General features: G+C 44.9%; 1 protein-coding gene across 1 annotated transcript; it reads left to right on the top strand.

Annotated features, from left to right (window-relative positions):
- Positions 1–9,423: 9,423 nt before the first annotated feature.
- Positions 9,424–10,282, top strand: LOC117142317 (sentrin-specific protease 7-like; the record flags this gene model as incomplete). Its single annotated transcript, XM_033306223.1, is given in 2 exon segments — positions 9,424–9,548; positions 9,937–10,282. Coding segments are annotated over 2 exon segments (471 nt in total), but the record flags the coding sequence as incomplete, so codon positions are not given.
- Between the last annotated feature and the right edge of the window lie 8,263 nt (positions 10,283–18,545).

The raw sequence follows: 18,545 nt of genomic DNA, 5'->3' as shown, positions 1-18,545 counted from the left end.
AAAGTTAATGATATGGCGAGTTCTATTTCCGAAGATTATGAAGTCTCGCTGAAGCGGTTGGTTTGCTTCTTCCAAAATGATTTCTTCCAATACCACGCCTATACCACTGCCTGAAGCATCGGTGGTTAGGTCAAATGGTAATTTGAAATCGGGGTACGTCAAAATGACATCTTCTGATGCTAGGATGTTACGCAGGTGATCAAACGCATTGCGCTGGGTTTCATCAAATGTAACAGAAACTTTTTTCGACATGTTTTTACTCACTGTACCGTTTTCCCCTTTGAGAATATGAGTGAGAGGCCTGGCAATGGAGGCAAAATTCTTCACAAAGCTTCTGTAATAGCTCGCCAGGCCGAGGAAAGACCTAAGGCTAAACAGATTTTTGGGTTCGGGGAACTCTTGTATTGCCCTGACTTTTTCAGGGTCTGTTTTCGTTCCCCCCTAGTGACTATGAAGCCTAAGAATTCTACGCTTTCTTTAAAGAATTTAGTCTTTTCTCGTGCCACCTTCATGTTGGCCTCGAGCAGTCGCTTAAGCACTATATCGATGTGCTTAACAATATGCTACCTGCGTTTTTTAATCCGAAAGGTAATCGGCAAAACTCGTATTTCCCTCCGTTAACTGAGAAAGAGGTTTTTTCCCGGTCCTTCTCGGCCAAGTATATCTGGTGATACCCTGACCTTAAGTCTAGGGTAGTAAAGTATCTGGCTTTTCCCAAGTTCGCTAAAGTCATGGGAATGCTTGGCATAGGGTAGCGGTCAGCAGTTGTTTGTTCATTTAGTTTCCTAAAGTCGATTACCAAGCGCTTATTTTTGATGCCGTTATCGTCAGTCCCTTTTTTGTCAACTACCCAAGCAGGGCTGTTGTATGGGGATCTGGAAGGCCTTATTATGTCATTGCTCAGCAGCTCCTTGATCTCGTTGTTAACAAAGTCTGCTGCCCCATGGGATAGGGGTATAATCTGGAGTAGACGGGTTCGTCACTGTTAGTTCGAATAGTGGCGGTGACCGAGGTGTTGAAAGTTAGCACCTTTATTCTTTTCAGAATAACATTTTTAAATTCGGCTTTCACCGAATTTGGTACCATTATGTCATCAATTTTAGTGAAATTAACGTTTTCACAGTCAAAGAATTTGAGCTTTTCAGTGACGTTTGCGTATTTTATTACGCTGTCGCCTAAGTTCAATGCCACTCCTGCTCGCGATAGCGAGTCGAAGCCTATTATAGCATCGAACGTGCTCAGTGTGACCAACAGGAAAATTGGGGCGTCTAACCCAAAAATGCGCATTATGCACTTGTTCTTGACGTCACTGGAGCCGTGAATAGAGCTCACAGTAAAGGGGGTCTCGACCGGCATTACATTTCTTAGCTCCTTTACGGGCTTAAGGTAATTCTTTGCCGCCCCCGTGTCGATAAGTATTTTTAGTGTTCTACCAGCCAACTGTCGTTCGATAAACGGCAGTCGGGAGCGTTCCCTAAAAAATGTAGCAGATCTTTAAGTTCATCTGAGTCGTTACCTTCTTCAATGCTGGCGACTTCCGCTTCAGCTGTGACGGAATACCCTGACTCTTCCTGCTCGTGGGATTGAGTTATATTATTAACACGCTGGCGTCTTTGTCCCGAATAACGCTGAGATGAATTCCGTCTTTTGTTGTTGCTATTATTCTGAGGCTTTCCCCAATTTGTTTCCTGCCTAGATTTGGCTGTCGAAGGGTCGATCTCCATAGGCTGTACTTTGTTATGGTCTACAATTTCGGGGTCCCCGCGCTTCTGCCAGGGGCTGTCCTCTTGGGGCTTGCTTTGGAATTACTTAGGAATAAAGTGTGGATTTTTATCCTCTCCTTTCCATTGCTTTCCCTGAAATGTATTAGTACGCCTGTTGCCATCGTGCACAAGAGCCTTGTCTTCGATGGCCTGTGCGTATGACGCCGCGAATGCACTTCTTTCAATGCTATTTTCAGCCTCCCGCGCAAGCGCTAACGCAGTCGTAAGGTCTTTTGGTTGTGCTGGTAGCACCAGTGCTTTGAGCGGTCTTTTCAGCCCAGCAATAAATGCGTGTAGGGCATCGTCCCTAACCTCCTTATTTAAGATAGTTGCCGTGTCCGCACTATGCGACATAACTATTTTGTTTGTGACGAGCGTGAGTTTCCTCTCGACTTCGTCATAGTATGCCATAAGATCGGCATCACGTTCTTGAACCATCTCGAGATTTTGACGTAATACTCATAGGGACGTTTTGTCCGCGTATGTGCGGTCCAGCCTAGCCAGAATTGCATCGAAATTTAGCACAGTATTATGTGACGTAAGGAGCGCTCGCGCGTTACCACAAATTTTGTTTTTAATAATTACCACTGCTTCATAGTGGGCCTCGCTGCCCTTGTATCTATTGAATACCTCGTACGCATCTGATGCGGCCTGCCTCCAAGACACGTATTCATCGTGGCTGCCGCTAAAGGTTGGGAGCGATTTCACAATATCTAACTTGACATCACACTTTATGCTGGGGTCCGGCGTTACCCTTTCATAAACTTCTACTTGGGGTGCCTGCACAGTTAACAAGCTGACCTGGTTTCTAACTGATTCAATTTCTGCCCGCCAGCGCTGCTCCTGTGCGGTTAGCGCGGCGTTGACGGCATTTGTTATGAGCGCTTGGACCATTTCTGCATTCATTTCTGATGAGTCTGGTTGTCTCACTGCGGGGCAAAATCCGATTTCCTCACTATCGTCACTGTCTACTTCTTGCTTCACTTCCCTATATTCCCAATTCATCGGCCGCAAATGAAGCTGATTGAATTAATTGGCAGTAATATGGGTGGCGAATAAAGGTAAAATTTGCGTTTCGCGCACCGCTTTTAGTTGGCCAACACTTGTAGCTAAGTCAGGGTCTGGCGACGATGTACAATATTTTAGAGGAGTCAGTCACAACACAGTGGGCGAAGTATAACAAACTTGAGAGAAAATATAATAATAAAAAATCCAGCAATCGTTGGCTGGAGTAGATTTTCTAACTTATTTTTTTGTTGATCGGAGAAATGGTCTGTACGGGGGCTAATATGATTAAGTGAGTCACATTTAATACGCACATCTCGAATATTAAACAGGTGTGCCATTTTATAGTGTGTAATTTTAACGTTACCTCCAACTGTAACGGCTTGAAATGGTTTCTCGGTTGGAGCGGGGTTGCTAACTAAACTAGGTTTAATATAGTTTCTATTAGATCCTGTATCAATAAGTATTCTCAGAACTTTTGCTCTTACTTTCACCTCAAAATAAGGTAAGGAGGAGCTATTTACTCTAAAAAATGGAGGTCGGCGTATGGTTCTTGTCCTACATCGGTCCCGTAACAGTACTCGTATTGTTCTTGGTATTCGTCTAACGTTTGTCCGTATTCTTTTGAGTCTGCTTGGCTGTACGCTAATTGTTCATATTTTTTTGTTTATTATCTGCGTTCTGGTCATTGCTACTAGGTGTAGTAGTGTCGTCATTCTGTTCGTTACTTTCTATATTGAAAGTACGTTGTCGTTTGTCACCCTGTGGAAAAGGGGGAATGGGGTTTCCTGGTCGTTTACCCATTTCCATGTTCGATGGTCTGTTCATATAGTTCAATTGTCTTGTGCGGGTGCTTGGATCCACGTCCATAGGCCTACCTCAGGACGAGGTAGCGGCTTTGGTGCCGTGGGGCGATTCGGTATGAAAGTTGGGTTTGGTGTGAACGGCTGTCTTGCGTATAATTGTTGTGCGTACGGTTGTTGTACGTACGGTTGTTGTATTGCTGCTTGGTTGTTAAAGAATGTCATGTTGTGCATTGGTCTGCATGTTCTGAGTTGCTCGAGGAATTGAATTATTCAAGTATTGGGTTCTGGGCATTGGTATCGGTTTTTGTCTAATTAAGTTATTAGAATTTGCCATTAACGGTCACGGAAAATTGGAAAATTTAAAATGTATTAATTTAAAATTTAAAATGTATTAATTGTATGTATTGTATACAGGTTAGTACAAATAGATATCGTAAATGTTTGTTTGTTTTTAAATACACTTTTTCTTCGTGAAAGTGATTCAACAAAATTCCGAAATATTTTAGTTAAAAACAAATTTTTTATGTGTAAAAACCTGGTTTCTTCCTTCTACTTTGGAGGGTCCTCGTGGGAATCGCAAAGTTGGAAATTGTTATACTACAGTATTTTGTAGTCAGTTGGTTGTTTATAATTTTACGGTGTGTTATATATTCACTTTGGTTGATCACTTCACTTTCATTTTCTTATAACTGTATTTTGTGTAATTTGTGTTCTTAATTTTACTTGGAATTTTTGGTTAATTTGTATTGTTAATATTTTCTTTTTAAATTTTCGTTTTTCCTAAGACTATCTTACGAATAAGTTATTGTTGCCATCCTTCCCGATCGTCTGGATTTTGTCCTGTTTGCTCTCTCTACTAAGGATCCAGGTGCGATAATTCTTTCGGAAGGTTCCGTGGGGGCCTTGCGGGCCTTGCACGGCGTTGGTCCTTGTAGGCGATGAGTTGCCAATCTCATCCAGAAGCTGATGAATGAAGGCAATCAGCAGTGCATAACTTTGCCCGTCATAAAGTTTCCCACACTGAATGGCATAATGGTGATGGATGTGGATGACGATAAGGAATGGGACACGGAGGAAGAGAATCAAACTATACAATATAGTTTTGAAACCAGAACACCGCCGAAAAGAAGGCATACACTCCAGTAAACCACTTGTGAAGTGGCTGCTTCGGAAAATTATATTTTCACACAGAAGAACTGAAGACGACGACAACGCAATGCACACACGTTTGGAATACTAGGAGGAGCAAGTTACACGGAGGTGGGTTCACCAGAATTATAGGTTTTTTCCCCCAAAAGCAAGAAAACTTTCATACACACACACACACACACAAGTCACCAAAAAGAGCAGTGCGGCCAAAAAGACGATAAAGAGGCTACCTACCAGAGAGAGAGAAAGAGAGACACAGATCAGGATCACAGGATGAGCAGGATAAGCAGCATGAGCAGGATAAGCAGGAGCTGGATGCCAGGAGGTGGAGAATGGCCAAACATCAAGAAAAATTCTAAATTTAGAGTCACCAAATTAATAGAAAATATTTTTTTTTGTAAATAGCAAAATAAACGGTCCATAGGACCAATAAAAATAAGTCACGCAATAAGCATAGCTTTATAGATTGCCAAAAATGAATTCTACTATACTATATGGTACTTAAGCGCGGTTATCAGCTATTTGGAAAATCAGCATTATACTCGACTCTAAGCCCACACACATACACAGACACACGCACACGCACACACATGGATCTCTTTGCATTGGTGTTGGGGTTCGGCGATAAGAAAATCGAGCCATTAAGTCGCGCCGGCGATTCTATAGACGCTCAGTTGCTTTGGAGCGATTCTTTGATGCAGACGAACGTCGGAGTTTGCGGATTGTAATAAAAGAGCAAGCACAGAGAGAGAGAGAGAGACAGTTAATGAGACAGAGAGATATATATGCAGGTAGGAGCTTTGTATTACGCATACACTAGGGCTTGACTGTATAAGTACACATTGTAACGGAGTGCTACAATGTGCTTTTAAGTTATGATTATACAGTACAGTAATTAACCGATATGTGTGCATACTACAATACTACTTTTACAGTTTGGTAGAAAATCTTCTTTATTTTTATATATGTTTTTAGTTTTCTTATTCCATTTGTCTCTATATACATTTATATTGGGAATTATTTCTTTCTTTCTTTCTTTTTCTATTTTGTCAATGTTAGTCAAAAAAAAAAATTTTCTTTTACATTATTGTCTGCCTGAATCTAGCTATGGCTTCACGAGACATATTGGGTTAACAGGGCATAGTAGTTTATGCTCCATTTTACAATGTGTCTTAAAATTTTTCTTATATATATATATATTTATATTTATTGTTAATTAGTAAATATTTTAGTGCTGCTGATGTTCATCTCCTGGTGTCAGCTGGGCGTCGCCGGGGGTGGCACGCTGATACTCCCTCGCTGCTGTCTATTTCTGGGCTGCTGATGATGTTGATGGCTGCTCACAAGTCCCCAGGCAGTGAGGACTCCAGACTCCTTCACACTCCGGGGGGCAGGACTTTTTAGCCTTCGTTAGTGCTGGTGCTGGTGCTGGACATGCCTTTGGTTTTGGAACTTCATTAATTATTGTTATATTTTTAGTATTTTCTGAGTAAGTTTTCTCGAGTTTTTGGGTCTTCAATTCTTCCTGATATTGAAGCAAGTGGTCTAGCTCTGCATGTAGCCTTAGAGCTTTCGACCAAACCGGTGGCGTTTGCTGACCGTATATTAGCCACCTTACGTGGGCTATACGTTTGTTCAGCTTGGTATTTAGACCGCCACGGTGTTTTCCCATAACTCAATACAACTCTACTCACTCAGATATTTCCTTAGTTTTGGCAATTGTAAGTTCCATGTAATGATTCCTCGGTCTTCTTCCTCAGCCTTCCAGTCCAGTTTTCCTCCAATATGTGTTTTTTATTTCGTTAATTTGTCCATCGTTGGACGACTGTCACGGTCGCCATGTAATGGGTCGTTCATTGATAACACATATCTTTTGGTTTTGATTGCAGCCGTCAGGCTGAATTAGGTTTTTATTTGATTTTTATTAAATTTTTGTTTGGCGGAAATGGTTCTGCCAGTTCAACGTCTTTACAGTGTCTGCGTTGTGAGTTTTGAATATATTTCGTCTTAGGCTAAGCCGCGTAGCTGCGCTGCCGGATACGCCAGCGGCGGAGCGGCTTTCTTATGTATGTATATCTTATATATCTAGGCTTATCGAGAGAGCGATCTATGTACTTATGTATTATGCATTTGGTCGGCGTGGGAATGCTGACCATGCACTTATACTTTGTAGCCTTCAAGTGTACGATCATGTTACATCCGCCTTGGGCCTTATTGGTTGCATAAACATAAACATAAACATAGAAACAAAGTGCTGCTATATGTTAGTATGCTATTATACTTAAATGTTCTTAATATTACATAGGCGCATACTACACCAATGGCACCGGAGTTGTTCACTTAATACTTGAAACGTATCAGCGGAATTTAATTTTTTTAGGAAAGCGCTAGCTAATTATAAGGTATTTGCGGTATTTATTTTTAATCTTCGAAGAGCGTAAACTGGATGTAAATGTGGTTTCACTCAACCTTGACAATTGATGTATGCGTGTTGAGGTGTGTACTCATCTTAAAATCTTAAAATCTGAGAAAAGATAAAGATTTTTTAGAAAATTCGAATAATAATTGTGGACAATATTTTTTTTATATTAGTTTATGTTTAATGCTCGTTTATGTTTCATTTGTGACGAGTGAATTTAGTGAACAGTTGAACTGGGCGCGGTGGTCCGTATTCTCCCTTTTTGGCCTTGGCCTACTAATGGTACGGTTGCCACACAATCCTCTGGGCTGCTTTCTCGGGTGCCTCCACACCACTCAGCCTATCCAGCAGATTACCACACACTTTAATCAGAGGTTACTTGGTTAATATTTCATTTACTTTCATTTCATTTATTATACTCTGTACTGCGATATCGGTAACTCCTCCCCCCCTGGAATGTAATTTAACGGAATTTCCACAGGGGTGATAATGGTGCTTCTTCTTTCAACATCAGGGTCAATATTGTGCATATGGTATTCTCGTTTGACCGCGCGTTCACACTTCCGAGATCCTTCTGTTAACACTCCGACACTCGGCCTCCTTCCACACGCGATCTCTCAGATGATTTTTGGATACTTGGTACGCCGTTTAAACAAATCATAAAATCGGGAGAAACCAAATTTTTGTGGTATCAAATATCTCATAAATCACACTGGTTGCAAAATGAAAGGAATATAGTGATCGAAGTCACCGTGTAAGGTGACTTCACCCATCCAGTGAACTTGTACATCAAGCAGCCCGAGACTTTGCAATCGTATTCTAAAACTTCAGTTTCAGATGAGCCCATAACGTTCATAACATTCATAACGTTAGCGTACATATGTTGTGTTGAATCGGCTCCGAAAATGGTAAGTCGAATCGCCCATAACGACTTCATTATAGTCTCCCGTCAATTGCTGATCAATCGAGCCGACACGGATAAGGACAAACGGAGTGCCAAGGTGCTCATTATCTACTGCACTGGAAAGCAGCACATCGTTACCTTCAAGCTGCCCATCCATGCGTTTACAGTGCAAAAGCTGTTTCTCAAGATGAACCTTCATATGGAGGATAACATCACGATTGATTGCATGGAGAATGCCGGTGGTATTATCCATTTGGTGGTCTCTGTGGGATTCGCAATCGGTGATACCATTGCCGATAAGATTGCCAAGGCGGAGGAGTTCTACAAGAAAGTGCATCAGTCCAGGGCGTCCGCTGATGCCGCTCCTCGCAACGCGGTGCCCGTTGAAGAGCCACCATCTCTTCCGGTTGTCAAGCCATCGGTGGGCTTCGCCATCGGTGATACCATTGCCGATACGATTTCCCATGCGGAGGAGTTCAACAAGAAGGTGCATCAGTCAAAGGCGTCCGCTGGTGCCGCTCTTCCCAACGCGGTGCCCGTTGAAGTGCCACCATCTCGTGCGGTTGTCAAGCCATCGGAGACTTCGGTGGCCAACAATGGTTGCCAGCCATCTGCAACCAAAGGCAAGAAGCACAAGAAAAGACATCGCGCTCCGGGAGACACCAATGCTGACAAAGCGATATCGTCGGCGAATCAAGACGCCAATACTCCCAAGACCAAGAAACAGAAGAAGTGTCATTCTGCAGAGGACAGCAATGGTTATCAAGTTGCTGGTGCTCAAGACAACCCAGGTTCATCTGGCAATAAACAGGGAAATCAAACCCCTACGGGTAACACCTCATATTCTCCAAAGAAGAGTAGTACTGCCCAAGTGATATCGTCGGTGGATCAAGACGACAAAACTCCCAAGACCAAGAAACAGAAGAAGTGTCATTCTGCAGAGGACAGCAATGGTTATCAAGTTGCTGGTGCTCAAGACAACCCAGGTTCATCTGGCAATAAACAGGGAAATCAAACCCCCACGGGTAACACCTCAAATTCTCCAAAGAAGAGCAATGGTCTCCAGGGCGTGCAACCAGCTGGAGACGCTCTCGCAAGCTCCCAGTCAATCCAGTTGAAGGACCAAGTCGCACATGCCACTGTTAGCAAGAAATCGGAAGAGACAGCTGGTGGATCTCAATCGCGGGTGCAACCGAATGTTGCATCCATACCGGCGCCAGCCGAGAAAGCAACTAGTGACACTATACCCACACCTGCAGAACGCGCAGAGAAGAGTCGCCTGCGCCGGAACAGCAACTGGATAATAAGCAGGGACTTTGACGATGAAGTCATTGTGCTGTTGAGCAGCGAGGATGAGGAGACCACCGCCGCCGCCAATGGCCAAACAGAGGGAAGACTCTCCGTCGACGAGAATCCAACGCTTTTCACATATCCGCCCACCGGAACCAGTGGCCTGAGCATCACCATTAAGGACTATATGTGTCTCAAGGAAGGCTCATTTCTGAACGACATAATCATTGATTTTTATCTGCGCTGGCTAAAGAATAACATCATACCAGAGGGTCAGCGCGATAGGACGCACATCTTTAGCACATTTTTCCACATGAGATTGACCACAGAGACGAGTCCCAACAACACGAAGGAGCCGGTGGCCAAGAGGCGTCACGAAAGGGTAAAGAAGTGGACACGAACCGTGAATATATTCGAGAAGGATTTCATCATAATACCATTCAACGAGAAGTCCCATTGGATACTGGCCATCATATGTTTTCCAAACCTGAAGACCTCCGTGGTTAACCATGATGTACAGACACCCGGCGAAGACATTCCAATCAAACAGCCATTGATTCTCATCTTTGATTCGTTGGAGGGCAACTCACGCGATCGAGATATTGCCATATTGCATGATTACCTCAACTTCGAGTACAAGGCAAAGTATCCGAAAGAGCGGGCGCGCATCTTCAACGGGGATAATATGCCAGGTCTCATTGTGGAGGTGCCGCAGCAGGAGAATCTCACCGATTGCGGTCTCTATCTGCTGCAGTATGCGGAGCAATTCTTCACAAAACCCATCGTTAACTATAAGCTGCCCATTAGGGAGCTGATCGATTGGTTTGACCTGCTCACAGTAACCAAGAAGCGCGAGGATATCGCCAATCTCATCCAGAAGCTGATGAATGAAGGCAATCAGCAGGGCATAACATTGCCCGTCATAAAGTTTCCCACACTGAATGGCATAATGGTGTGGATGACGATAAGGAATGGGACACGGAGGAAGAGAATCAAACTATAAACCAATATAGTTTTGAAACCAGAACACCGCCGAAAAGAAGGCATACACTCAAGTAAACCACTTGTGAAGTGGCTGCTTCGGAAAATTATATTTTCACACAGAAGAACTGAAGACGACGACAACGCAATGCACACACGTTTGGAATACTAGGAGGAGCAAGTTACACGGAGGTGGGTTCACCAGAATTATAGGTTTTTTCCCCCAAAAGTAAGAAAACTTTTATACACACACACACACACAAGTCACCAAAAAGAGCAGTGCGGCCAAAAAGACGATAAAGAGGCTACCTACCAGAGAGAGAGAAAGAGAGACACAGATCAGGATCACAGGATGAGCAGGATAAGCAGCATGAGCAGGATAAGCAGGAGCTGGATGCCAGGAGGTGGAGAATGGCCAAACATCAAGAAAAATTCTAAATTTAGAGTCACCAAATTAATAGAAAATATTTTTTTTTGTAAATAGCAAAATAAACGGTCCATAGGACCAATAAAAATAAGTCACGCAATAATCATAGCTTTATAGATTGCCAAAAATGAGTTCTACTATACTATATGGTACTTAAGCGCGGTTATCAGCTATTTGGAAAACTGTAGGGTATTACCAAATCAGCATTATCCTCGACTCTAAGCCCACACACATACACAGACACACGCACACACATGGATCTCTTCGCATTGGTGTTGGGGTTCGGCGATAAGAAAATCGAGCCATTAAGTCGCGCAGGCGATTCTATAGACGCTCAGTTGCTTTGGAGCGATTCTTTGATGCAGACGAACGTCGGAGTTTGCGGATTGTAATAAAAGAGCAAGCACAGAGAGAGAGAGAGAGACAGTTAATGAGACAGAGAGATCGCGTGCGGAAGGAGGCCGAGCGTCGGAGTGTTAACAGAAGGATCTCGGAATTGTGAACGCGCGGTCAAACGAGAAGAAAAGGAGCAGTGCAAGCATCGGGCGGCAAGAAGCCCGAAGGACTCAGAAGGACGAATCACCACAAGCAAGTGGAGATCCTGGGAGTGGAGGAGAAGGATCTGACGTGTCGTAAGGATCATTGGAGTCAGTGGCCAGCGAAGGTGGTCCCAGGCCGAGCGTTGCCTCGCCCAAGGACGATACACCCTGCACCATAACATCCTAAGTCCGTTCCGGCCGGCAGAAGGACCTTCAGAAGGAAAGGCAAGAACCCGACGTGTCCATAAGGGTCAGTGGAGTCAGTGGTCGGTATAGGTGGTCCCAGGACGAGCGTTGCCTCGCCCCAGGACGCTACACCCTACCCCATAACATCCTAAACCCAGACCGACCGGCGGGTGGTCTTCCAGAGGAGACGACTGCGACGAAGCGGGTTCCAGAAGGACAGTGGAGTCAGTGGTCGGTACAGGTGGTCCCAGGACGAGCGTTGCCTCGCCCCAGGACGATACACCGTGCCCCATAATATCCTAGTCCCGGCCGGGCCGACTCGTCGTCCACGTCAAGGAGCCAGCAGTACCACGGAGGCAAGGCGTTGCAAGAGAAGCGCCGAAGAAGATCTCCGAAAAAAGTCAATCTTAGTTTTTGGCGTCCAGAATGGAACTGATTGTGCTTCTACTTTCCAGACTTAAGCTAAGCTAAATGTTTACAAAAGAACTCTAGTGTTCGTTGGCAACATGTATATATCGAAGTGCTGGTGCGGCGGTTCTTGTTTCTTAATCGAGAATTGTCGCAATCACATCCTGTCAAAGTGCTGTGTCTGCATTTGCAACATAGTAGCAGTTTCGAATCAGCTCATAAGGGCAATGACTGTTTTGGCGGCTTGGCGGGTGGTACCGAATCGTGTATACTCTGTACTGCGATATCGGTAACTCCTCCCCCCCTGGAATGAAGTGACGACCACATCGAAGGAATGGCCGAAACGTAATTTAACGGAATTTCCACAGGGGTGATAATGGTGCTTCTTCTTTTCAACATTAGGGTCGGATGTAAATGTGGTTTCACTCAACCTTGACAATTGATGTATGCGTGTTGAGGTGTGTACTCATCTTAAAATCTGAGAAAAGATAAAGATTTTTTAGAAAATTCGAATAATAATTGTGGACAATATTTTTTTTATATTAGTTTATGTTTAATGCTCGTTTATGTTTCATTTGTGACGAGTGAATTTAGTGAACAGTTGAACTGGGCGCGGTGGTCCGTATTCTTCCTTTTTGGCCTTGGCCTACTAATGGTACGGTTGCCACACAATCCTCTGGGCTGCTTTCTCGGGTGCCTCCACACCACTCAGCCTATCCAGCAGATTACCACACACTTTAATCAGAGGTTACTTGGTTAATATTTCATTTACTTTCATTTCATTTATTATACTCTGTACTGCGATATCGGTAACTCCTCCCCCCCTGGAATGAAGTGAGGGCCACATCGAAGGAATGGCCGAAACGTAATTTAACGGAATTTCCACAGGGGTGATAATGGTGCTTCTTCTTTCAACATCAGGGTCAATATTGTGCATATGGTATTCTCGTTTGACCGCGCGTTCACACTTCCGAGATCCTTCTGTTAACACTCCGACACTCGGCCTCCTTCCACACGCGATCTCTCAGATGATTTTTGGATACTTGGTACGCCGTTTAAACAAATCATAAAATCGGGAGAAACCAAATTTTTGTGGTATCAAATATCTCATAAATCACACTGGTTGCAAAATGAAAGGAATATAGTGATCGAAGTCACCGTGTAAGGTGACTTCACCCATCCAGTGAACTTGTACATCAAGCAGCCCGAGACTTTGCAATCGTATTCTAAAACTTCAGTTTCAGATGAGCCCATAACGTTCATAACATTCATAACGTTAGCGTACATATGTTGTGTTGAATCGGCTCCGAAAATGGTAAGTCGAATCGCCCATAACGACTTCATTATAGTCTCCCGTCAATTGCTGATCAATCGAGCCGACACGGATAAGGACAAACGGAGTGCCAAGGTGCTCATTATCTACTGCACTGGAAAGCAGCACATCGTTACCTTCAAGCTGCCCATCCATGCGTTTACAGTGCAAAAGCTGTTTCTCAAGATGAACCTTCATATGGAGGATAACATCACGATTGATTGCATGGAGAATGCCGGTGGTATTATCCATTTGGTGGTCTCTGTGGGATTCGCAATCGGTGATACCATTGCCGATAAGATTGCCAAGGCGGAGGAGTTCTACAAGAAAGTGCATCAGTCCAGGGCGTCCGCTGATGCCGCTCCTCGCAACGCGGTGCCCGTTGAAGAGCCACCATCTCTTCCGGTTGTCAAGCCATCGGTGGGCTTCGCCATCGGTGATACCATTGCCGATACGATTTCCCATGCGGAGGAGTTCAACAAGAAGGTGCATCAGTCAAAGGCGTCCGCTGGTGCCGCTCTTCCCAACGCGGTGCCCGTTGAAGTGCCACCATCTCGTGCGGTTGTCAAGCCATCGGAGACTTCGGTGGCCAACAATGGTTGCCAGCCATCTGCAACCAAAGGCAAGAAGCACAAGAAAAGACATCGCGCTCCGGGAGACACCAATGCTGACAAAGCGATATCGTCGGCGAATCAAGACGCCAATACTCCCAAGACCAAGAAACAGAAGAAGTGTCATTCTGCAGAGGACAGCAATGGTTATCAAGTTGCTGGTGCTCAAGACAACCCAGGTTCATCTGGCAATAAACAGGGAAATCAAACCCCTACGGGTAACACCTCATATTCTCCAAAGAAGAGTAGTACTGCCCAAGTGATATCGTCGGTGGATCAAGACGACAAAACTCCCAAGACCAAGAAACAGAAGAAGTGTCATTCTGCAGAGGACAGCAATGGTTATCAAGTTGCTGGTGCTCAAGACAACCCAGGTTCATCTGGCAATAAACAGGGAAATCAAACCCCCACGGGTAACACCTCAAATTCTCCAAAGAAGAGCAATGGTCTCCAGGGCGTGCAACCAGCTGGAGACGCTCTCGCAAGCTCCCAGTCAATCCAGTTGAAGGACCAAGTCGCACATGCCACTGTTAGCAAGAAATCGGAAGAGACAGCTGGTGGATCTCAATCGCGGGTGCAACCGAATGTTGCATCCATACCGGCGCCAGCCGAGAAAGCAACTAGTGACACTATACCCACACCTGCAGAACGCGCAGAGAAGAGTCGCCTGCGCCGGAACAGCAACTGGATAATAAGCAGGGACTTTGACGATGAAGTCATTGTGCTGTTGAGCAGCGAGGATGAGGAGACCACCGCCGCCGCCAATGGCCAAACAGAGGGAAGACTCTCCGTCGACGAGAATCCAACGCTTTTCACATATCCGCCCACCGGAACCGGTGGCCTGAGCATCACCATTAAGGACTATATGTGTCTCAAGGAAGGCTCATTTCTGAACGACATAATCATTGATTTTTATCTGCGCTGGCTAAAGAATAACATCATACCAGAGGGTCAGCGCGATAGGACGCACATCTTTAGCACATTTTTCCACATGAGATTGACCACAGAGACGAGTCCCAACAACACGAAGGAGCCGGTGGCCAAGAGGCGTCACGAAAGGGTAAAGAAGTGGACACGAACCGTGAATATATTCGAGAAGGATTTCATCATAATACCATTCAACGAGAAGTCCCATTGGATACTGGCCATCATATGTTTTCCAAACCTGAAGACCTCCGTGGTTAACCATGATGTACAGACACCCGGCGAAGACATTCCAATCAAACAGCCATTGATTCTCATCTTTGATTCGTTGGAGGGCAACTCACGCGATCGAGATATTGCCATATTGCATGATTACCTCAACTTCGAGTACAAGGCAAAGTATCCGAAAGAGCGGGCGCGCATCTTCAACGGGGATAATATGCCAGGTCTCATTGTGGAGGTGCCGCAGCAGGAGAATCTCACCGATTGCGGTCTCTATCTGCTGCAGTATGCGGAGCAATTCTTCACAAAACCCATCGTTAACTATAAGCTGCCCATTAGGGAGCTGATCGATTGGTTTGACCTGCTCACAGTAACCAAGAAGCGCGAGGATATCGCCAATCTCATCCAGAAGCTGATGAATGAAGGCAATCAGCAGGGCATAACATTGCCCGTCATAAAGTTTCCCACACTGAATGGCATAATGGTGTGGATGACGATAAGGAATGGGACACGGAGGAAGAGAATCAAACTATAAACCAATATAGTTTTGAAACCAGAACACCGCCGAAAAGAAGGCATACACTCAAGTAAACCACTTGTGAAGTGGCTGCTTCGGAAAATTATATTTTCACACAGAAGAACTGAAGACGACGACAACGCAATGCACACACGTTTGGAATACTAGGAGGAGCAAGTTACACGGAGGTGGGTTCACCAGAATTATAGGTTTTTTCCCCCAAAAGTAAGAAAACTTTTATACACACACACACACACAAGTCACCAAAAAGAGCAGTGCGGCCAAAAAGACGATAAAGAGGCTACCTACCAGAGAGAGAGAAAGAGAGACACAGATCAGGATCACAGGATGAGCAGGATAAGCAGCATGAGCAGGATAAGCAGGAGCTGGATGCCAGGAGGTGGAGAATGGCCAAACATCAAGAAAAATTCTAAATTTAGAGTCACCAAATTAATAGAAAATATTTTTTTTTGTAAATAGCAAAATAAACGGTCCATAGGACCAATAAAAATAAGTCACGCAATAATCATAGCTTTATAGATTGCCAAAAATGAGTTCTACTATACTATATGGTACTTAAGCGCGGTTATCAGCTATTTGGAAAACTGTAGGGTATTACCAAATCAGCATTATCCTCGACTCTAAGCCCACACACATACACAGACACACGCACACACATGGATCTCTTCGCATTGGTGTTGGGGTTCGGCGATAAGAAAATCGAGCCATTAAGTCGCGCAGGCGATTCTATAGACGCTCAGTTGCTTTGGAGCGATTCTTTGATGCAGACGAACGTCGGAGTTTGCGGATTGTAATAAAAGAGCAAGCACAGAGAGAGAGAGAGAGACAGTTAATGAGACAGAGAGATCGCGTGCGGAAGGAGGCCGAGCGTCGGAGTGTTAACAGAAGGATCTCGGAATTGTGAACGCGCGGTCAAACGAGAAGAAAAGGAGCAGTGCAAGCATCGGGCGGCAAGAAGCCCGAAGGACTCAGAAGGACGAATCACCACAAGCAAGTGGAGATCCTGGGAGTGGAGGAGAAGGATCTGACGTGTCGTAAGGATCATTGGAGTCAGTGGCCAGCGAAGGTGGTCCCAGGCCGAGCGTTGCCTCGCCCAAGGACGATACACCCTGCACCATAACATCCTAAGTCCGTTCCGGCCGGCAGAAGGACCTTCAGAAGGAAAGGCAAGAACCCGACGTGTCCATAAGGGTCAGTGGAGTCAGTGGTCGGTATAGGTGGTCCCAGGACGAGCGTTGCCTCGCCCCAGGACGCTACACCCTACCCCATAACATCCTAAACCCAGACCGACCGGCGGGTGGTCTTCCAGAGGAGACGACTGCGACGAAGCGGGTTCCAGAAGGACAGTGGAGTCAGTGGTCGGTACAGGTGGTCCCAGGACGAGCGTTGCCTCGCCCCAGGACGATACACCGTGCCCCATAATATCCTAGTCCCGGCCGGGCCGACTCGTCGTCCACGTCAAGGAGCCAGCAGTACCACGGAGGCAAGGCGTTGCAAGAGAAGCGCCGAAGAAGATCTCCGAAAAAAGTCAATCTTAGTTTTTGGCGTCCAGAATGGAACTTTTTTTTTTTTTTTAATAAGCATTTTTGTATTTATTGAATCTTCTTGTATAAGAACTAACAATAAGTTTAAAAATCTTAACTATAACAAGTATTTTTTGAACAGTTGTATTATTTTTCCAACTGTTCTATGATTAAACGGCCCTAAAAATTTATTCGCTGGGTTGGTAGGTCCTTTCGCCGGAGACGGGAACGGCTGCTGAGCTGGATTAGACCTCGCGCTAGGTGGTTGGGGTGCGTGTAAAGCTTGCTATGGTATTTTTCCTTAAGTTCCGTGATTGCGTTGGTAACTGATGGGATATTTAGGTCTCTTTGGATGTTTTCACTCCGAACGTACCACGGTGCCCCAGTGATGGTTCTCAGAATCTTTGATTGTGCTCGCTGTATGATGTCAATATTGCTGTTGCTGGCATTGCCCCATAACTGTGAGCCATAGGTCCAGATAGGTTTCAATATAGAATTGTAGAGCAAGACCTTGTGATCTAGGCTGAGCGGAGAACCAGAGTTGATGAGCCAGTGTAAGTTGTTGGCTTTGAGTTTAAGTTGGGTTTTTTTGGCTTCAATGTGCCTGCGCCATGTGAGTCTTCTGTCAAGGTGTACTCCTAGGTACGCTACCTCATCTGCTTTCGGGAGTGGTATGTTGTTCAACAAGAGCGGAGGACAGTCTTGTCTGTTTAGCGTAAACGTCACGTGCTTGCATTTTTGCTCGTTTACTTTTATTCGCCAGTCAGAGAGCCACTTCTCAATGTCGATGAGGTACAGTGCCAACTGTGCTGTAGCTTGGATAGGGGACCTTGAACGGCTAAGGATAGCTGTATCGTCGGCAAATGTGGATACCGTTAAGCGACTATTTATAGGGATGTCGGCTGTATAGATGAGGTATAAGGTTGGCCCAAGAACGCTGCCTTGGGGGACTCCAGCCTCAATTGTATGATCAGTGGAAGTGGCAGTGTTGCACCGTACTGCAAACTTTCTGTCATAGAGGTAAGACTTTAGAAGTTTGTGTGTGCTTTCGGGTAGGGATGTTTTAATTTTAAACATTAGGCCGTCGAGCCAGACTCTGTCGAATGCTTGGGATACGTCTAAAAATACTGCTGTACAGTATTCGCGATATTCAAATGCAGTTCTTATTTCCGTTGTAATACGATTCACCTGTTCAATGGTTCCATGGCTTTCGCGAAATCCAAATTGGTGGGCTGGGATTATATTGTGGTATATCAGATGTTGATTAAGACGGATCAGCAGACATTTTTCGAATAGTTTCGAAATACATGAGAGTAGACTTATTGGTCTGTAAGATGAAGCGACTGTGTGGTTCTTACCAGGCTTTGGAATCATTATGATAATCGACCTCTTCCATCGTTGTGGAAAGTAACCAAGTTTGGTGATGGCATTAAAGAGCTTGGTTATGTAGCGAACTGCAGAATGTGGCAGCTGGATGATCATTTCCGGTGTTATAAGGTCGCAGCCGGGGGATTTTTTCGGGCTGAGATTGTCTTTGA

Source organism: Drosophila mauritiana, chromosome 3R (genome assembly GCF_004382145.1).
Source record: "Drosophila mauritiana strain mau12 chromosome 3R, ASM438214v1, whole genome shotgun sequence".
Taxonomy (NCBI): domain Eukaryota; kingdom Metazoa; phylum Arthropoda; class Insecta; order Diptera; family Drosophilidae; genus Drosophila; species Drosophila mauritiana.
The sequence above is the reverse complement of the archived record's forward strand: the minus strand, read 5'-3'. Positions and strand labels throughout refer to the sequence as shown.